This window comes from Eptatretus burgeri, chromosome 8 (genome assembly GCF_056783735.1).
Source record: "Eptatretus burgeri isolate ZD-2024b chromosome 8, Ebu_testis_v1, whole genome shotgun sequence".
NCBI lineage: Eukaryota > Metazoa > Chordata > Myxini > Myxiniformes > Myxinidae > Eptatretus > Eptatretus burgeri.
Window position 1 is genome coordinate 79744259 of NC_140968.1, and position 22500 is coordinate 79766758.

Consider the following 22500-nt stretch of genomic DNA (forward strand, 5'->3'; position numbering starts at 1 on the left):
ATGAGATAAGTGAATCAATACGTTGAGTTAATGGTGTGTGGGTAAAGTGCAGGTAGGATGGATCATATGGCCTCTTCCTGTAACTATATGTTCTCTTGTACATTTTTGTATCCTGGTGAAGATATACCATAACATATCCTTATCATACATAAGCAGTAACATGCATCAGGGGGAGAGAGAGAGAGAGAGTGAGAGAGAGAGAGAGAGAGAGAGAGAGAGAGAGAGAGAGAGAGAGAGAGACAGAGACAGAGACAGAGACAGAGACAGAGACAGAGACAGAGACACAGACACAGACACAGACACAGGCACAGACACAGACACAGACACAGACACAGACACAGACACAGACACAGACACAGACACAGACACAGACACAGACACAGACACAGACACAGACACAGACACAGACACAGACACAGACACAGACACAGACACAGACACAGACACAGACACAGACACAGACACAGACACAGACACAGAGACAGAGACAGAGCCAGAGCCAGAGCCAGAGCCAGAGCCAGAGCCAGAGACAGAGACAGAGACAGAGACAGAGACACAGAGACACAGAGACACAGAGACACAGAGACACAGACAGAGACAGCTCAAGAACAATAAAAGAAGGACATTCACAATGTGGAAGTTATCAAAACAGTAATGGCAAAAGGTGTTTAAACATTGTGTGTTTGTTTGTCATTACCTGGATGGCTGGGGGGGGGTCAGGTCAGGTCAGGTATGGGAGCATGTGCCAGAACAGCGCGTCGCTGCGTCCACTTTCCGCCGGTACTCCGGGGGCCTCCGTCTGGCCATCCCCCAGGCAGATGCCAGGCCCATCCCCATCTCCTTGAGATGATGGTCAACCTGCTGCAACCATGAGGCACGTGGTCGGCCCACTGGCCTCCTCCACTCATGAGACTCCCTCGCTGAGAGAATCTGGTGAGCAGGATCAGCGTCAGGAAAACGAGCCACATGTCCATACAGCCGCAGCTGACGCTCACGGACTATGCAGGTAACAAATCTCATCCGAGTCTCTCTCAGCAACCGCTCGTTGGACACAAAATCCGACCAGCGATAGCCAAGGATTCTCCGAAGAGACCTGGTACCAAAGGAATTAAGTCTCCGTCTCAGATCCTTGGTCAAAGTCCAAGTCTCGCACCCATAGAGCAAGACTGAAAGTACCAAGGACCTGAAGACTCGGACTTTCGTCCTCCCGCACAGGTACCGGCAGCGCCACACCCCATGATCCAGTGAATCCATGACTCCCCAGGCCCGACCCAGACGTCTATTGACCTCCGGCTCACAACCTGCGGAGACATGAATATCACTGCCAAGGTAAGTGAATCTATCCACGACCTCAACATCCTCACCACAAACAGACACAGACAGGACAGCAGCATCCAAGATGTCACCGAAAGCCTGGATCTTTGTTTTGACCCAAGAAATCCGTAATCCCAACGGCTCCGACTCCTCATTCAGCACCTCGAGGGCCCCCAAGAGGATGTCTAAAGTCTCCGCAAAGATGACTGCATCATCTGCAAAATCAAGGTCCGAGATCTTGACATTGCCAAACGATGCACCGCAACTTGATCTCTCCGACATCCTCCCAAAAATCCAGTCCATACAAGTGCTGAAAAGTGTGGGAGCAAGTACACATCCCTGACGAACTCCAGTAACAACTGGAAATAAGTCAGAGGCGGTACCACCACACTTCACAGCACTCTCAGTACCAGAGTAGAGTTCAGACATCAGATCGATCAGTTTCAGTGGCACCCCACGAAGACCAAGAATCCTCCAGAGGACATCCCGATTCACTGAATCAAACGCTTTACAGAGATCAACATAGGCTGCAAGCAGCCCCTGCCGAAACTCTCGTCTGCGTTCAGTGAGGACACGAAGAGCAAGGATACGGTCAATCGTTGACCTCTTTGGTGTAAAGCCTGACTGCTCTGGACGCTGGTGCTCAAGCAGATGGTGGCGAACCCTATCAAGAATTATCCGAGCAAAGACCTTGCCCGGCACTGAGAGCAGCGTCACCCCTCGGTAGTTGTTGCAGTCTTGGCGATCACCCTTCCCTTTCCAGAGAGGGACAACAAGGCCCCTCTTCCAGTCAGTTGGGATGATGCCTGTGTTCCAGGCAGAGCACAAAACTGCATGCAACGACGCGAGTGCAGCATTTCCACCAGCCTTGAGAAGTTCAGCATGGATGCCACAGATCCCTGGAGCTTTGCCCCGTTTCAACTGGTTCACCGCAGCCCGTGTTTCCACAAGCGATGGTGGACCACAGTTGATTCGAGGGTCAGCAACAGGGATTGTAACACCCTTGACGTCCAACTCGACAGCTGGGGGATCAGCCTGGTACAACCGCTCAAAGTAACCGGCCCAGCGGGCCTTCACTTCAGACTCCTCTGTCAAGAGCCTACCACTCTCTGCTCGAACTGCAGTGCTCCGAGGGATGGGCTTGGATGAACGTAATGCGCGAATTCCCCTGTAAGCGGGACGAGAATCACCTGTCCACAGGTGATGCTCTACCCCCTCACAGATTCCTCGCACATAGGCCTCCTTGTCCACCCTCAGTGCACGTACAGTTTTACGCCTCAGCTCCCTGAACAGCTCAGCTCTGCCATTCAGCCTGGCCCTGCGACTCTGGTCAATGGTATCCAGTGTCCCTTGAGAGACAAAATTCTTCTTTGCCCTGCGGTGAACTCCAAGGCATCCACCGGCAACATCAAGGACGGTGGTCTTGAAGGTGCTCCACAACTCTTCAGGACCCCCAAAGCACCCAGACCCCCCAAGTGTCCACTCAGCCTGTTCGCAAACTCCTCAGCTACTCTCTCATCCCTGAGCTTGGCAACATCCAGCCTAGGCTGGGATGGTACCATTCTCCAGGATTTAAGGTGCAGCTTTAGAGTTGCTACAACAAGCCTGTGGTCAGTATTGAGGAACTGAGCACTCCGGTAGACCCTGCAGTTCTGGATCATCCTCCAACGACCGTCAATGAGGACATGGTCAATCTCCTTTGCCACACCGCCAGCGTTGGAATACCAAGTCCAGCGATGAGCTTGCGGGCGCTGAAACCATGAACCAGCCACCCTAAGTCCATGACTTCTTGCAAAGTCAAGGAACTTAGTGCTATTCTGGTTCATAGTTCCTGACCCATGGGGACCAACACACACCTCATAACCATCCCTATCAGTTCCAGTCGATGCATTGAAATCCCCTAAGACTAGAAGTGTATCTCGTCTGGGGCACTGATCAACCACAGACTCGAGTGTGGCGTAGAATGCATCCTTCACGGTAAGATCACTCGCCTCAGTCGGAGCATAAATAGAGACCAGGAAAATGACACCTAAGGAGTGACGAATCCTTAATCTCATAATACGCTCGTTGACCGGTGTTACCTCAATTATCATTGGGGTCAGCTTATTGGACACAGCTACAGCAACTCCTTGGGTATGGTAACCATCAGAGCGACCAGACCAATAGTAGGTGTAACCACCCACCATTATCTCGCCGCAATCCGGTCTCCGAACCTCAGAGAGAGCTGCAATCCCGATGTCCAAACGCTTGAGCTCAGATGATAACAGAGACAGGTGATCATCCTCTCTTAGGGATAGGACATTCCAGGCACCCACCCGAAGGGACCGCCTCAGGTTAACCCAAGGAGACCGCCGTCTGGTGGACGACACCTCAGCACCACTCCGACACACTCTCCCGCAATCTGACCCAGGGATGTTACCCTGTGGTTTCCCTCCTATCAAAGATTGGGGGTCCCGAAGGCTTTGCCCCAATCCCATCATCCGGTGAGCTGCCCTGCGAAGGGAAGCTGCACAGGAGGTACTCCCACGGAGTGGGTTTTCAGATTTTTTTGCGTTTTTGCGTTTTGCGGAATGAAGCGTTTTACGGTGGCTGGAGTGCAAATCCTGCCACCAACCTCCTAATAAGAAGTAACCCAACTGCAGGAGGACGTCCGCAGACACAGTTGGGCACTAGATATGGATGGCCGTTGGCTCACAAGGAGCTCCTCCGCCCTTTGACAGGTTTTGTTTTTAATCCTGCTGGGTGTCCATATCCAAACACCCTCCTCACCAGAAAACCTGGTGGGGGAGACGGTTTAGTCGCCGACAACCCGACCATGGAACAGGTTAGTACAGGTTTACATGGTACCTGTAGCAGGTCACAGATCGAACCTGACCTGACAAGAGGGGGGGGGTGAGGGGGAAATGCCTGATTGTAATAAAAGACTCAAAAGAAAACTCTCCAAACCAACTGATTTGTTTGTTGGTAACCGAACAGTTTCTTCTGGCCTCGTCTGTTAATGATCGTGAATAAAGGATTTTCTAGTCTGGAATTTTCATTTGTTGGGTTAATCTGGTGGTGGAGAGTAAATTATTTTTTTCCCCATTCCACATTATTTTTGTTTGTCGGTGTTAAAAGTGCTGGCAAGTGAAAAGACATAACCACAGTCATGTGAGCAAGTTGTGCGTTATTGTTACTTCAGCAATCTCGCTCTTTTTCCGCATTGTGTAGTAGATAGTTATTTGTTGACACGCACAAGCACTGTTCATTTCAACCTTGGGTGCTTATTATCTGCCTTTTTGAAAGGCCATAGGCAACGAGAAACGAGTAACTGCACAATGTTTTTCTCGGTTTATTAAATATGTGTTACGATCCTAATTGATGCTTTGTGGCTCACGAGAGAATAATACCACTGACATGTTTAAATTCAGCATAATCATACGTGTCCATGTATGAGATGTGTGACTGAGGTTTATGTTTATAGTGTGGGAGTTGGAGGGATGGAGGGGGAATGGTTATGGTTGGGAGGCTGGATGGGGGTGGGGGTGGGGGTGTTTTGGTGGGGTGTGGGAGGAAAAGAACAATTGAGTATGTATAAGGATGGCAGGGTGGAGTCCAGAGATGGTAGAAAGCTTGAGATGAAATAATAATAAGCCATCAAGCAAGACATTAAAGGACGTCCACGGAATAGAATACACAGTGAAAATGACTCATAGCAATCGATCACAACTAACAATACATCTGGCCAGACTGTGAAATCTATGTCTATGTTCAATCCCTCTCAACAGTTTACATTTTTCCATACTCCCTCTTCCAAGCCTCTCTCCTGCTTTTTTTCTCCCAACCTTACTCCTGTCTTTTTTGTTGAACTTTTGCATTTTCTCATATGTTCTTCCAATGCAATCCTGCATCTTTTTACAAAGTATGCGCAAAATTATATACTTTTTGGAAAAAAATAACAAGGCCGAAAATTATTCAATAGGCATCGTTAACATATGATGTATGATTCATAGATTTGAAGTCTCTTTAAAAGGCATTTACCTCTTCACTTCTTCTTCCCTCTCCCTCTTTACTTCCTTCTTCAGCTTGGTCCTCCTCCCCTAATCTCCCCCCCCCCCACCTTCCACCCTCCACTCTCAGCGGGAGAACGTTTTGAATCCAGTTGCTGTGCCGGGTGACCCAGAAGGAATGCTTGCTTGGAAAAACTTGATGGCTGCAAGCTGAGTTTCTCTGGCATGGCTTATGTCTGCTTGAGTACAAACTTCTAAATTGGTGCAATAGATAGTTGTTCGCAAAGAGCATTCAAAAACAGCAAAAATCAATTAAGTATCACCATTAAGTTTGCCATGTATCAACGAATATCTGCTGCTCGTTCTTGAATTGACCCCTCACAAAACGATCACAATTAAAGTTGTATATCCGGCAACCAAGAAATTAACTCTCTGCTAACCTTTCCAATGAAGCCTGCTATCTGTGCATGTCGTGACCATTTTATCTCTCGGTTATCAGGAGACCAATGCATCAAGTAGTTGTTTATTTGCACAAATCACTGTATTTGTTATGTTTTCCAATTTGATGTCTTTGTTCTGATCATCTCCTCATGAGAAGATGTTACCTACTGGTTCACTGCTCTCATTCCACTCATACTCTTCTCCTGGTCTTGTTCTTTTCACAAGAATGGAAGACGCTGATTCCAACTGAGCTAAGTTAATGAACGTGTGTGCTTCTCGGTGCAGGCCTCGCATATGAACAGAGTTTGGGCAGATGAATGAATACACACCAATGAAAGAGACAGCGAACGGTCAGCCACAGGGGGCATACAGTGATACGAGTTATTCCAGTGGAAACACATTTAGACATGAGAAGATGTAAAAAGAAACATTTTGTTGAATTATGATGGACAATCTTTTTTGCTGTTTTTTATTGAGTGGGAGGCGCAAGGAAAGGAGGGCAAGAATTAAGTGAATGCACGGGTTGTGGGGTGCGTGACGTTAATGCACAGACAGAGCTGTTCGAGTGGTAACTCATCAGCCTCGGGGGTTCAGTGGAAGGATTCTGCCCTTCTCACGCTGGCAAAAGTTAAGTGTGAACCATGAACGCATGTACAAAATGGAGGTGCACATTGTATATAACCGTGAGATGCATCGACCCCGCATGCGAAACGGATCTGTGCCGTCCATGATAGAAAATACCCAGGGTGCATTTGACCTTGTGGGCAAGAGGCGTGCAGATTTCGAGTCCAATGGGCTGCCAGAGAACGAGAAGGGACAATTTCGATTGACCTTAGAGAAAGGACAATAGAAACAAAGGGGAGTTTGCAATTACAATTCTCAAAGAGAATAGACTCCAAGAAAAAAAAAAGGAAAAGAAATGGCTTTTGATCAGGTTGAAAAATAAATGTTCGAGTGAAAAATATATCACTCGACTCTGGTCTTCATATCAAGTTCTGAGCCAACTTTTAAACTTTCATTGCGAGTAAGCATATCTGCATGAGTTTCAGTCGGCCATTCGTGATGTATTTTGAAGGAAAATGGAGGGGGTTTCATTGTTATCATTGTTATTTGATCGGTGTGCAGCGTTTGTAAAAAAAATTTAACACAATCTTTTTGAAGACTTTTCATAAGGTTCAGCTTTTAAAATGTAATCTTCTTCTTGGCAAAGCCGAAGCAATCTTGGACTTATGAAACATTCCTGGTACCAAAAGGGGAAAATACAATTCTGGAATCTCCCTTTAGAATCCTATAGCCTTTGAGAAGCTTTTGCTGGCTTCTCATGCGTGAGCTCGGCGCTATTGAGGCCTGCTCTTACTCCTCCGTCGTGCCTTTGTGCGTAGCCAGCATGGGGTGCTGGCAAGCCCGAGGTGGCAGTGGAGAGAAGGGCTAAAGTGGACATGGGGGGAAAGGGGGAGGGCGAAGGAATGGAGTAGAGGAAATGGAGATAAAAATAATGAGTGGGAACAGAATGAAAGGGCTGCCAATGAGATTGCGATTTAATTTCTGTGTTTATTATTATTTCGACCATTTCTTAATTGGAAGGTAAACAGGAGTGTTTTCCGGGTCCTCGTTCGCAAATGCATGGCAACCTCCGATGCCACTGTGCGGGGCGTAATTTTGACCTCCGCACCGGACATCATCGGCCCCTACGATGAGGGGGTTTGCCTGAGGAGTAGCACGCCGCACTCGAGCCAACGCCTTATGCCATAGTTTGCCGGCCTCTTGTTCGGGTTTGCTCTCTCTATTCAGCTTCACTGTTGACCCTCGTTCTCATGCGCTTCTGAACATTTGTCAAGCCGTTTGTTCTGACTTAACTAAAGGACTTTTGGAGGCTATTTCTTCTCGTAGTTCCTCGCCTTTGCACATGTTCCTTTTCCCGTAATCTCTCACTGCACATACATTTTTTTCTCCTGAGTGCCTTATCGCCATTTGCTTGTCGCATTCTCGTTCTCTTTATCTTCACTCCCCTATCGGGCGAGTGCTTTGTGTCTCTCGCTTTTGCTCTAGCCCCCATTGGTTTTCCTTGGGCAAGGTAACAATAAAAACGGCATTTTAAAACCATTACCATCATGTTCCATAGCGCTTCATGCTTGAAAATGGCCAATAGAGTGTCGATGCTGAGGTTCGGACAAAGGCCGCAGAATGCTGATCAGGGCTCGAAGCTGCAAAGAGAGGAAGAAAAGCTGTTTGGCAGAATAGAAGAGCAAGAGTGTGTGTGGAGGAGAGGGTTGGCGGTGGGGGTGGGGGGATGGGAGAGGAGATGAGGGGGTTAAAGTAGAGGGAGAACAGAAACACCAAGGGATGGAATAGGAGCCAGTTGTATTTCGCCATTTCAGTGGAGCTGTTGGCCAGCGTGGTTAACAACAATAAACAAGCTAAAAACAGAGCTTTTATGGGAATCAACGTCTGTACCATAAAGCAGGTGCCAACCAACTGGTCGTATGATATTATTTGGGGTTTTTTTTTTCACCAGTGAGTTGATTCCATTTTGAAGAGTGATTTAAATATTGCATGGTTTGTGAGGATGGGACTTCACAATATATCTGTAGCATGCTTCTCTTCTCTTTGCCCCTCTCATGTCCCGCTCGGTCATACTCATTCATTCAGTAACTCATTATTTGTTTCCCTTTTATATTTCATCGATACCACTTTCCATGTTTTATGCATTTTTCTCTCGTCTCCAGAATCGTCTGAGCTTGCCCTTTTCTTTATTTTTTTTTTCCTCTGTACTCCATAAAGCTGGCAGCTCATTGCTATTTTATGTCATCTCCCATACCGCTTCGGGGCTGTACACAAAATAGGTGACTTTTTTTTTTTTGCCTGTTTTTGACACGCTCTCTCCCACCTCCCACTGTGATGCTTGGTGACACTTTGTCTGACCCCCACCCTAAAAAAGTGACTCTGTGAATGACAGCGATTTTGCCTTGAGAGCAAATCGAGCAGCTTCCATTGTGCAAGTTTTTTTTATCGGTGGCATCCGACAGCTCAGTCAATGAAAGTGTTGCTATTTAGCTCCCTCCAAATTTTACAAATCCCTCGTAGAACTTCCTGCTTCCTCCTTTTCAGACATGCTCTCTCATAGCTTCGAATTAATTACTTAAATCGCACCTTTGCCTTTTTTGGATTTATTCAACCGAAAGGTGAAGTGGTGAATTTGTCCTGTCATGGTGAAGTTTTCACACATGAAGATGAATATGGTGTCACTTGACACCGTCCTCCCTCTCCCCCCCCCCTCCCCACCCCGACACTCTGTGATGCTCCGGGAAAACCCACATCTCCCAAAGCATCACATATTTTGTCTTGTTTGGTTTTTACACGGAAGTGTCATCTTTAATGATACTGGAATCCCAGGTTCAAATGTCATATACTGTGTTGGTTTCTCTAATTGTATCCTAATGTCCTTGTAATTCACGGTAAAGTAAACTGGCTGCTCCCTGATTTCTTTGTCATGCTTACGATACGATATTAAGGTTGTCAAAAGTGTGGCAATGGCTCATTGCATCAGAGGCATACAAATCTTTAGAGCAGCCACACAGCCGTTTTCAGATGTGTCTTCTCTCATATCCTCATCTTTCGAAACTTGAGGTCACTCCTCAGATATTCCTTCAGTCGTCAGAAAATGGAAATCAAATAGTGTATTATCGGCATGAGGGAGGGCAGGGGTGTGGTTATCGTGCATTCTCCATCCCAACTTCTTTTCGATCAAATGAGAGTTTGTTTCGAACCTACCTGGCAGTTGCTTGATTAATTTCAGGTGGGAATGAAATTATAGCTTCCACTTTTCCAATATCGATACAGAATTCTCCTGCAATATCTTGCACACTCATACAATTAATTGCTCAAATTTAACTGTTAAACACGGGTAATTATTGTGGGATTATTAAACTCTGTCCCATGGCATGGGACACATTGTTCCTCACCAAATTAGAATTTCCTAAAAGGCTTTATATAGCTGGGATGTCACTACAAAGGAGTTACCAGTTGCCATCACCACTACACAAATTCTCACCAACCTGTCTCTTTTACATTTATCCCAAAAAAAAATCACAGGTTAATGTTGAATCACCTTGTTTAAGGTCATCTTTCACTGTAGAAAACATAGAAAGAAAGAAATAGTGAGAAAAAAATTGTGAGTAATTTGTTCATTGGGTTTATGCCATATCACCACCCCTTCCCCACCATCACCCCCTTATCCCCACAACCCTTCTACTCATTCCAATTTCCATCATATTTGTTGGTTTGTCTATTCTCCATTGACCTTAACCTTTGTAAATATGTTTTGAAAGAATTGATGATGTTGTGCACTTGATAGGCAAGGATCTGTAATGCAATGCCAATGATGGTGTGGTTCTTTCTCTGGTGGTATCGGCATGTTTGGTAGGCCAGAGTGGTGACACAAACAATATTACTTTGCAAAGGTCGTGCATTTAGTGAGGATGTGGAATAATTAGCAGACATATTCCTGGAGGTGGTGGTTATTGGAACCAGACTGTCAGGATTATAATGCTGAGTACCCAAAACGATGGTTGTTGAATATTTTGTGGTTGTGATCAGTGCTAACACAACTCCTTTCTTTCATCCACCAATTGCCAGCTCATGAAAGTATTATTATGATAGGCTAACACCTTTCAGGGCATGAGCCAACAGCTATTCTTCATCGTTGGATTGTAAATTGGTCATGGATTTGATTGGCTGCAGCTTCATCTATTCACCTGTGAGTGAGGTTCAGGCCAAGTGTTTAAGCTATGTCTGAAATGCATCTGTGCCTTTATCAGCACTCAAAGAACCAACAGTTCTGTTAATTTGCCATTTCTGTTGTTGGTCATTCACTTTTTTACTTGAATCGGCTGTTCAACACTACTTTTAGACAGGAAGCCAAGAGTGGTGAGACAGAACCACCATACGAATCATCTGATCAAATAATAATGTACAGCCAAAAATAATGGGTGCTGACCTGTGACTTGACAAGCAGGAAAGGTGTTTTTTAGACTTTTATGTGCTGATGGTTTTCCTCCCTGCCTCTCCTTTACTCTCGCACCCCATCCTTGTTTCTCCAGAAGATGATAGGCCAAGTCCAAGTTACAGCCGAGAACGTCGAAATGCTCTTACCATGCCCAGCTTGGGACAAATACCTGAGGAGTCCACCATTTCAGCCAACGACCACCTTGTGCCACCTGTTACAGCTGAAAAGAAGGGTCTCATGGGTCCAAGAATTGTTCGCTCTGCAGTGAACATGTCTAATGGAGATTGCCATGGAGCAATTGTGAATGGCTTGATAAGAGCTTCCACCTACCCTTTGGATCCTCGCAATGGATGCTTCAACTCACCGTATGGTGAGCTGGGATTGTTGGATAACATTCTTTCTGGTCTCTCGGAACTAGTTGCCAAAAGCTGCGAATAGGCATTGACACCTTGTTATTAAGAGTCACACTTAGCTGTCCTCCTTTACAGAATGCCACTATTGTTGAGATTGTTTTTATTATTATTGAAATTCACCCTAAACAAGGCTGAGAGACACGAAATGTGGAGGGCTACAGATAAAAATAAGAAGAGGAAAAAATAATGGAGGAAAATAATGATAATGGTAATGGTAAGGTTGACTCTGCCTGTCATCCTTCCGAGGTCGGCAAAATGAGTGCCGGCATGCTGGTATCCTGTGTCGGAGTGGTGACCCGTCCAGGATTGTACCCAATAGCCAAGGAGACTGCTTCGGCAGCACCAACGCTCTGCACAGAGTATGGTCCCGATGGATGGATGGACAATAATGGTAATGGTAATGGTGAATTCCTGATATCATCTGATTCTTTTTTTGTCAACTTCTCCCTATAGGAAGGAAGTTAGCTTCAATAGCTAATGCAGTTAATATTTTCAAACTACTTTTGAGATCACCTTATCTCACAGCCAAGGTTCTTTCAAATCCATACGGTGGTAGCTGGTGTTTTTATTTTTATTTTGGAGCATCACAGTTCTTTACTTCAAAAGTCATTGATTGCAGTGTAAGGATCGATCAGTGCTTCACTGAAGGCACAGGTGCTGCATGAACAGTGGGATGCCTACGGTGCATAAAACTTGTTTTCTCAGCTGTGAATTGTAAGTTCAGAAGCGTCTGTGCCACTAACAATGGGAGAGGGCAGAGTAGGCTTGCTTAGAGGTTGGGAAGAATGGAGAGGGGGAGGGGGGGTGGTCTTTATGGTTGTAAAGAGGTGGGAAAAAACCGGTGTCATTATTTTTGGCCACGAAGACCACTGAGTATAAATATTTCAAAGGGAATTGCAATATATCGATCAAGTAATCAGGAGTAGGTAAACAAATCAGAGAGATGGTCAAATAACTAAGGATAATAGATATTAAAACTGCTGGGTAGTCAACATGGATTTGTGAGGCACCAAACATTTCTCTGTACGAGATACTCAAGTCCAAGATTTCAAATATATAATTGTGTATCCATACGTGTGTGTGTGTGTGTGTGTGTGTGTGTGTGTGTGTGTGTGTGTGTGTGTGTGTGTGTGTGTGTGTGTGTCCTCCCAAAGGGGTTGTGAGACTATTGTAATGCCCCTGTCTGTCTGTCTATGTGTCTGTGTGTGTCCAAGTCGATATATTTTCACTTTAAATATTTTTTTCTCTGTAACCACTTGTCTGATGGATGCAAAACATTAAACAAAGGAGGGACTCCCCATGGAGAATATTTTATTGATAACTCTGAAGTCATATGTCGCATGCTATGGCAGCCATATTGGATGAAAGGAAAAATTTGACACCTTCTTCTCCGAAACCACTCAACGATAAAAATTGAAACTTGACATATGTTATCAACTTCCCAGGTGGCGTATAGGGTGATAACAATCATGCCATCGGTGAAGTGGTAGTCCAGCCACATTTGGTTGAATCGAAATCCTTATTTGACAAAATCTGAAATGTCCTCCACAGTATCTGATCGACTATCTGATGTGAATGAAGAATTAAATTTTTGAAATCATCAGTCACATGGTCTGGTGACCATACTGGATTGAACATAAAAACGTTAAAAAAAATCATCTTCTCCAGAACCGCTTAAAGGATCAATTCGAAAATTCATACATATGAACGACGAGCCATGGGGAATATAGTTTGATTTCTTTTCTTTTTTTCATATTCACCTTTAGTGGTGCAATTTAGTCTTAATGTGCACAGAAGTGGTCGTTAAATCTCATAATAATCAATCAATCATCATAAAATATGCAACTCGGTGTATATCTGTCTGTTTGTCTGACCACGATACATTCGGTCGTTACTTATCCAATCTTAACCAAGCGTGACAGGAGGACTAAGGGTCACACGATGGAGGTTGCAGCAACTTAATTTGCCCCCCTCCCTCAGGGGGTTTTCCACCTTGGGCGAAATTTGCGTGAAGGTGTATATCCATGTTAAGATAGCTAATTGTGGTGTTTTTCCCAGGCCGCTTCTAATAACAAAAGTAATAACAACACCAATGATAATAGCATTATACTAATGTTATTACAAAACAATATTAATACCTATAATATCCCCCCTACTCAAGGGATATTTCCTCCCTGGATAAAACACCGTGTTAACGTGTATGGATAGCTTATCATGGCATTTTGTGGGGCAATCCTACCAGAAGTAAAAAATACTATATACTTCAAACATATATGATTACATTTTTAAACAGTCGCTACTGCTGTTTAAAACTCACCTGAAAGCGAAGAAACTCAATGTCCTTGAGGAATTATATGCTATTTGTGTACCCCACAGACTAACAAACCCAAGCCGAGATCTACTGTAATGTATATACCCCAGAGAGGATAATATCATGACTTGCTGCCGCGAGCAGGTTTTACAAGTAATCAATAAAGCTACGGATAATGGCAATGTATGTGATATAGTAGGGTGCATGGATAATACGGGTATATGTACCATAATAGCTGTGTGCCATAATAGTAGCGTGTTCAGTAAACGATGGTATTTTTGTTCAGAATGAGCCTGCGAGGTGAGACTATGCGATCTACAACATTCTGTTCTAGTTATAATACAGTATATACTCTCCATAAAAAGATATGAAGCTCAATTTGTGTTTGTTTGTTGATATATGCTTCAAAGATTACAAAACTACTGAACCAAATCCAACCAAGTTTTGTATGTTGCCGAAGAGTACCTCAAGTATTGTTTCTGATGGGGTAACATATCTGGAAGAGGGGTTTCAGGTTGGAGAGAAGACCCCAATTCTCTCGATGTAAATGTGTATCGTATACCGTCACCCAGTGGTATCCAGTATTACAAATCATCTTCTTCTTTTGTAAGGAAGTTTAAACAAGTTGATAATTTTGCATTATGGTGATGATGGAATCTAAATGAGAATGCGTAATTCCCATTTTTAGCTCGCCTGTTCGAAGAACAGAGAGCTATCGCGATACCCCCGGCGTGAGCGTGAGCGTGAGCGTGAAAATGTTAAATTTTTTGTATTACAGAAAAACTCCTCCACGGATTTCGACAAAACTTGGTGGGGGGTTAGGTATGGTCCAAGGATCATGCCATTAGATTTTAGACTTGATCCCCCCCCCCCAAAAAAAAATGTTAGAGAATTTTTTTTTTTGCATTTCCACATGTTTTAAGTGATTTCCAACCCCCCACCCCCAAAAAAATTTGTTGGAGAAAAAAAATTTTTGCAACTTTTTTTTCAACAAAATTTCGATTTCTTTTTTTTGCATTTCTACATGTCTTAAGTGATTTCCAACCCCCCTCCCCCCCAAAAAAAAAATTGTGAGAGAAAAAAAATGTTTTTGCAACTTTTTTTTCAACAATTTCGATTTCTTTTTTTTGCATTTCTACATGTTTTAAGTGATTAGGATTTGGTGGGGGGGGGTTAGGTATGGTCCAAGGATCATGCCATTAGATTTTGGACTTGGTCCCCCCCCCCAAAAAAAGTTAGGGAATTATTTTTTTTTTTTTTTTTTGCATTTCCACATGCTTTAAGTGATTTCCAACCACCCCCCCCCCAAAAAAAAAAAAATTGTTAGAGAATTATAAAAAAATATTAATTATTAGACTCGTCTTTTAAAAACGATAAATGTATAAACAGGCGAGCATTCGGTGGCTTTGACACCAACTCTGGTTATGCCTCTGCTGATGAAGTCACTGGAGGCATTATGTTTTCAGGTTGTTCATCTGACTGTTCATTCGTCTGTGTATCCGTCCTTTCGTGATACCTTTTGATCAATAGGTTTTTCGTGACTGTGATAACTTAAGAATGGCTGAAGGGATCAAAGGCAAACTTGGTACAAAAATGTTTAATAATGTAAGGTTGAACTGATTATATAATGGAGTCAAGAGGTCAAAGGTCAAAAGTGAGAGGTCCCGGTAGGTTAAAATTCTGTTACTGCGCGAACTTGTGTACCATTGATGTGATTTTGACCAAACTTGGTACAAATATATAATGATGCAAAGATGAATTGATTAGATTTCAGAATCAAGAGGTCAAAGGTCATGTCAGGTAAAAACGTGATACTTGAGAGCAGCTGAAGGGATTTAAATCAAACTTAGTACAAGTATGCATAATGATGTAAAGATGAAATGCGTAGATTTTTGGGTCAAGAGGTCAAAGGTCAGAGGTTATGTTAGGTAACATCCTGTTACCACAATAACTTGTGAACCAGTGATGGGATTTTGACCAAATTTGATATAAGTATACATTATGATGCAAAGATGAACTGATTAGATTTTAGCATCAAGAGTTGAAAGGTCAGAGGTCATGTCAGGTAAAAATGGTGCTATTGAGGTAAGGATTAACGAAACGAAGTACATGTACCATGATACATATTTATTTATTTATTTTTGTACACAATGTTGAGGCTCGTATGAGAGCTAACACACAGAACGGACAACAGGGGCAGGAGAGGGAAGGCCAAAACAGTGGGGAACAGAGACATGAGGAGATCTGTGGAAAGAAGAGGGATGTGGCAGGGTACACAGGTAAACAAGATTGACACTACAGGGACTTTCAGGTCCTAATTGTTAAAGAAGAGGGAGGAGAGGAGGCTTTGGGTATAGGGGAGGGGAGGGGAGGGATGGGTAAGGAGAGTTGTTGAAAGAGTGTGCAGAATTGCAGAAGAGCTAGGGGAGAGGGCCGGATGAGGAGTAGAAAAGGCTCGGTGGTGATGGGTTGAGGTACAGTGGGGAGTAATAATAGAGGGGGGCAGAGGGAAGATGAAGATTGGAGGAGGTAGAATGATGATATGGAAGAGAGAGGGCAGGGGAAGGAGGCAGCTTTGCAGATGTGAATGGGGGGCAATATTGAGAAGGGGGTGAGTGGAGAGATTTGAGGGAGAAGGGTGAGAGGGGACAGTTGAGGGAGAAGGGTGAGGTGGGGGGGGGGAGTTTTTGAGAAAGGTGAGAGGGAAGCTTGGAGGGGGAAGAGTGTGAACATTGCTTTTATAGGGAGGGGTTAGAGGGAAGCTTTGAGAGTGAGGGGAGATGATGAGAGCAGGCACAGCCAAGGTGCAGGATTGTAATTGGAGAGGTGGGAGAGGGGAAGGATGAGACTTGGTAGTGGTATGGTGAAGAAGGGAGCAGGCAGGGGGAGGTACAATATTTGAGGTGTTTGGAAGAGCGGGAGGTGTTAGAAGAATCAGCATGTTTGAAATGTTGAGGAATATACCGATTGAGAGAGGGAGATATATGTTCGGTTAGAATGGAGCCCACAGATGTTAGAACACCACATAGTTTGGGACATCAGAGGAGGAGCTGAAGCTAAAGCAGAAGACATTGAAGAGGTGCCAAGGGTGGAGGTACGATGTGGGGCAAGATGGTAGGGGTAAGGGGAGGGTATAACAGGTGAGGGGTTAGGAGGAGGTAGATGTAAGGAGGAGGGGTGAATTGGCACTGAAGTTGGAAAGAAGGGATGATTGATGGAACACGAACATACATTACACACTGGGAGTTTTCAAATTTTAAAGTCAGATATGCGATTAACGACATTGCGTGAGGGATGCAATGAAGGAGAATTAAGAGAATGGAGAAAAGAAACGTTGTAACAGTTGGACTTTTTAGACACAGGATGAAGGAAAGGTCGAATTGAAAACATTCTTTTGAAGAAGAAGAAGAAGAAGAAGAGTCGTGCATTATGGTACAATACGGAGAACCACACGTGTGAAAGAGGAAGCTGTAACATTTTAAGAGCCGTTTTTTTTTTTTTTTTGTAAACCTTGTCGAGGCTCGTGTAGAGCTAACACAGAACGCACATCAAGGGGGGCATGAGACAGGAGGGGAGGGAGTGGGAAGGACAAAATAGTGGGGAACAGAGACATTTGGAGATCTGTGGAAGGGAGAGGGATGGGACAGGGAACATGGAGAATAGAAGATGGACATTACAGGGACTTTCAGGATGGAAAGCAGGGAATTTGAAGGAGGTGGGCTTGGGTGGATTATCGGGGGTAGAAAAGATCGAGGATTTGGATGAGGGATGATAAAAGGTGGTGGTGAACAGCTGTTTTGAAGGCCTGGAGGGAAGAATGGGAATGAATAGAGTGAGGGAGTTTATTCGAAAGGCGGGGAAAAAGAGGAATGAAAGAGTGAAGGTGAGCAGTGATTCGTGATTTTGGTAGTTTTGCCAGAAAGGGGATGTTGGCGGACCTTGAGCGCCCTGCGGAAATGTGGTGGGGACAAATCACAGAGAGAGCTGGGGGGGGGGGGCGATGCTGGAGAGGAGACGGTAGAAGACAGAAAGACTACCGACCAACCTGCGGTGATTGAGTGAGAGGCCCAAAGACTCAGCTTCATTGCGGGAGAAGCCAATGATCCGAAATGCCTTGGTTTCTACAGCGTGAAGCCGAGAAAGGTGGGAGGCAGGAGCACCAGCCCAGAGGGGAGAGCAGTACTCCATCAGGCTGCGGACAAAAGCTTTGTAAGTGGTCAGGAGCTCAGGTGGGCCTTGGAAGTACCTTGCACGACGGAGGATTCCTAGTCGGCGACTGGCTTTGGAGGCGAGGTTTGAAATGTGGCTTTCCCACGAAAGGTCATGGCAGATAGTGAGACCCAGAAGCTTGAAAGAAAGGACTTCTTCCAGAGGATTGTTGAGAAAGTGGATGGCGGGGGGGGGGGGTTTCTAAACGGCTCTTTCGAAGAGACATAGTGAGAGTGTGAGATTTGTCCGGATTGAAAGACATGTTCCACGTGTTGGACCAGTTTGTGATTTTATCCAGATCAGCAGTGAGCGAAGAAGCTGCTGCTTGCCAGTCTGAGGGATGACCGATGGTACGGCAGAGGGTGGAGTCATCAGCAAAGAGATAGAGGATTTTCCAGAGAGTCGGAGAGATCATTGATGAAAGCCAGAAAAAACAGGGCCCAGAACGCTACCTTGAGGAACTCCAGCCTGGACAGGAAGGGGGGATGAAAGAACTCCATTTAGGGCCACACGATGACTACGACAGGAGAGGAAGTCTGCGAGCCATGAGTGGAGATGGCCTTGGATACCATAGGAAGAGAGTTTGGTGAGTAGGGCAGGGTGCCAGACTGTGTCAAAAGCACATGATATATCCAGGGATACAGCTTGGATTTCATGTCTGGCATTGAGGGCTTCCATCCATTGTTGGGAGAGCAGAAGCAGCATATCCAGGGTAGAGTGACCTGGTCTGAAACCAAATTGATCGGAAATCAAGCCATTGGAGAAGAGGAAGGATTTGATGTCTGAAACGATGATGGATTCCATAACCTTGATGATGATTGGGGGAAGGCTGATTGGTCTGTTGTTGCAGGGATCTGTTTTTGCACCTTTTTGTGCAGGGCAGTGTGATGTTTGCTGATTTCCAAGCAGATGGCAGATGGCCTTGAGCAAATGATAGGGTGAATAGAACAGAGAGAGGGTGAGCAAGAGCAGAAGAGCAGGCTTTGAGGACACGTGGGCTGATGTCGTCTGGACCGGTTGCAGAATCTGAGTCAAGGTTTGACAGCAAGCTCTCCACCTTGTCAGGAGAAAAAGACACAGAGTCCAGGGACAGTTGGGTGCGATTGGGTCAGGTGGGTAGAGAAAGTGATGGGTTTTGGACACAAGATTTAGCTGCAAACACCGAGTTTAGGCATTCAGCTTTTTCACGTGCAGTGTCAGCAGTGCTGCCATTTGAGGTAAGGGAGGGGATGGAGGGGGAACATCCACCAGAAACAGATTTGATTAGATGCCACCAGGATTTCGAGGAGGGAGAGAGGTTTGAGAGTTCAGACTTGAGATGAGAAAGATGTTGTTTTCTTGCTCTCCTGAGGGTAGATACACACTTGTTCCGAGCTTTATGGAAGGAACTGAGATTGCCCTCAGTTGGGTTTGCTTTCCATGAGGCAAAGGCAAGTTGTTTCAGGACAACTGCCTCACCACAAGCTTCAGTGAACCAAGGGCGGGAGGAAGGGTAGGACAACTGAAGACGAGAGGGGATAAATCTGTGCATGAGGGAGAGCAAGTTTCTTTGAAAGAATTCCCAGGATGAGTTGATGTTGGAGAAAGTAGAGATAGGAGACCAGTCTATAAGTTTGAGGGCTGCTTGGAGACCCTGCCAGTCGGCTTGAGTGAAATGCCAGACTCGACGGTGGTGAGGTGGTTCTCTGATAATAGCCAGAGAGATGTCCACTTTGACAAGGACGTGGTCAGAAGAACCGATTAGAGCGGAGTAAGAGCAGCAGGTATTGTCAGGGAAATTTGTCAAAATCAGATCCAGAAGAGATGGAGTACCATTGGTTGAGATCCGGGTAGGGAAGTTGACCGATTGAGTCAGTCCCAATTATTCACAGAAAGCTTTTGCTGAGGTGCCATGACAGGTAAGAGGGGTACCCACACCTAGCCAACTGGCATGATGACAATTGAAGTCACCACATGTGAGGAAGAGAGAGTTTGGATGAGAAGATAGAAGTTGGTCCATGTTTTCAGATAGTGAGGTTAGATAGAGTCATCACTGTTTGGTTGATGGTACAGTACACATATAAACATGAGGTGGGAGTTGAGGGGAAGCCATAGCCAGAGGTATTCCTGGGGGTGTGGGGGAGTGAGGGCAGTGCATGGAGAGTGAGGAATAGAGTCTTTGATGAAGAGAGCAACTCCTCCACCAGGGCAAGGCTCAGGTCTGTCAAACCGGAGGAGGGAGTAACCAGGGAGAGATACTTGGGAGTCAGATACGTCTTGGGAGAGGAAAGTTTCTGTTAGGCAGATTATGTCTGGTTTGTCAGTAGCAACCTGTATGAAAAGATCTGAAAGGTTTGAGCGAAGGCCCCGGATATTTGAGGTCCATACTTTTAATGAAGAGGTAGGGGAGGAGGCTTTTGGTGCAGGGAGTGGGGGGAGGGGGAGGAAGGACAAGGGATGAGGGGGGGAGGTAAGGAGTGTTGTTGAAAGAGTGTGGGGGGTTGCAGAATAGCTCGGGGGGGCTGAATGAGGAGGAGAAAAGGCTCTGTGGTGCTGGGGGAGAGAGGGGACAAGGGAGGGCGACGAATGCACTGGAGCATTTGAGCAGGTGGAGTGAAGAGATGGAGGTGAGAGGGCAGTGGAAGGAGGCAGCTTTGTGGATGGGAGGGGGGGCAACTTTGGGAAGGATGAATGGTGGGAGAAAGGTGAGGGGGGAGTTTATGAGAGAGGTGAGAGGGAGGCTTGGAGGGAGAAGAGTGGGATGGTTGCTTTGAGAGTGAGGGGTGAGAGGAGTGAGTTGGCTCTGAAGTTGGAAAAAAAGAATGGTTGATGGAAAGCGAACATTCATAGCAAACTGGGGTTTTTTTCAAAGTTTTAGGTCAGTTATGCGATTAAACACATTTCTTGAGGGATGCAATAAAGGCGAATTCAGAGAATGGAGAGAAGAAACGCTGTAACAGTTGGATTTTTTAGGCAAAGTATGAAGGAAAGGTCGAATTGAGAGCAGTCTGTTTAAATAGCAGAAGAGTAGTGCATTCTGATACAGTAAAGAGTACCACCTGTGTGAAAGAGGAAGATGAAGCATTATAAGAGATAGTTTTTGTTGTTATTATTAATGTTTGAGAGTTTTCAACCGATTAGGTCATGGAAGTGTTGTCGAAAAAATGGAGGAAGAAGAAGAGGAGGAAGAAGAAGAGGTGATGAAGAAGAAGAAGAAGAAGAAGAAGAAGAAGAAGAATCAGAGAAAGGTAGCGGGTTGTTTTTTTTTTTTTGTTAGATAAGAAATGGAGTGATTAGTTGGGATGGGGGACGTTAAGAAAGTGGGAAAGATAGAAATTGACAATAATGGGGAGAAAAAAACAAATAAACACGATCGTACACCGAGGGGAACAAAGGGTTGGCCTCAAGGCTCAAGGATAGGCCTCAAGCACCCAGTAAGACAAGTTCGACGAAATCTTACAAAATAGTACGATTTTTGAAACAAAACCGAACTGGGAACACACAGTAACATGTAGGTGAGAAAATACACAGTTAAAACGGGACAGATAACGACCGGAAACTTAACTTTGAGATCGTCAGCAGGGATTTTCATTAAATTTGGGTAAGATTAGGAAAAGGAAAGGTTGAAGAAATATCGTGAAGGGTATGGTAAATTTGGGTCAGCTAAAGTAGAAGGAAGCTGATAGGTTCGTGAAAGTTACAGGAAGAAGAAGAAGAAGAGGGGATAGAGAAACTCATGGTTATGGGAGCTGTTAGGTGAGAAGTTAAAATAATAAATATATATATATATATATATATATATATATGTATTTTTTTTTCTTAAAGATTAGGTAAGATTAGGTGAAGGAAAGGTTGTAGAAAAATTGTGAAAGTGTACGGTGTATGTGGGTCCTCTAAAGTAGAAGATGGTAGATCGGCAGAAGAAGGAGGAAGAAGAGTCGATGCAGGAAATCACATGGTTACGTGGGGTATAATGTGAGGAGGGAAAAGGTTTTTGTTGTTGTATTTTTTATATTGTAAGACATAAAACAGAGGGTATAGTTGAGAGCGATAGAAGGAGGGTGGAGGGACATGTGGAGAAAATAAAAACTCATGGTAATGAGGAGAAAATACAATAAACATGATCCTGCACATGAAAGGGAAGAAGGGTCGGCCTCAAGTAAACCCAGTATGAAAAGACGTCGAAAACTCCACAATTAGCACAAGTTTTAACACAAGACCGAACTAGAAATGCACAGTAATCACAGATATAACAAAATAACAGGAAAAACATGACAAAAATGACCGGAAAACTTATCTATGAGAAAGTTGGCAGAGACCCTGAAGAAGAACCACCACCGTTGTTCAAGAACTGGAACCGGAAGTTTCAATATCTACAGATTAGATATTGAGGTCAAATGGTCTTGAGGTTTCGGTCAAAGTTAGAGTAAGCAAAGACTTCATGTGGTCAGGGGCATGTCGGTTGACGTCGTGACATCAAATGATGTCTTGTACAAAATGTTTCATTTCATTCATTTCAAGCGGAGGTTCAAACCAAAGCAAACAACACAGAGGTCCACAGTGAAGTGGAAATGATTTTTTCCTCATGTCAAATATATATGAATATGAAATCTGAATGATTTCATGCATGTATATGACATTTCAAATCTGATTTCATGTACGTATAAGCAAGGGTAGTTGATGAAGATATGAAAATGATCTCAGCTGAATTCCAAGCAGATGGAAGATGAACTCGGGCAAATTATCGAGTGAATAGATCAGAGTTTTTGTGAACTAAAACATGTTGTCTTTTGATTAAATCTGTCAGCAAGGCGACGGGTACTTTTGCTCGTGCCTTAT

The 22500-nt window shown here is 44.6% G+C and overlaps 1 protein-coding gene across 8 annotated transcripts in view; it reads left to right on the top strand.

Moving 5' to 3' along the window:
- The window catches only part of LOC147022139 (transcription activator GLI2.L-like), a 312620-nt gene that overhangs the window by 159789 nt on the left and 130331 nt on the right, over positions 1-22500 (top strand). For 6 of the 8 annotated variants that reach the window (XM_085892759.1, XM_085892757.1, XM_085892752.1 and 3 more), the window contains exon 3: positions 10844-11119. In XM_085892759.1, the coding sequence (XP_085748885.1) occupies positions 10844-11119 (276 nt within the window). Of the gene's footprint in view, positions 1-7221; positions 7517-10843; positions 11120-22500 lie in introns of those variants that run through there. The other 2 variants (XM_085892760.1, XM_085892754.1) reach the window with 2 other exon arrangements.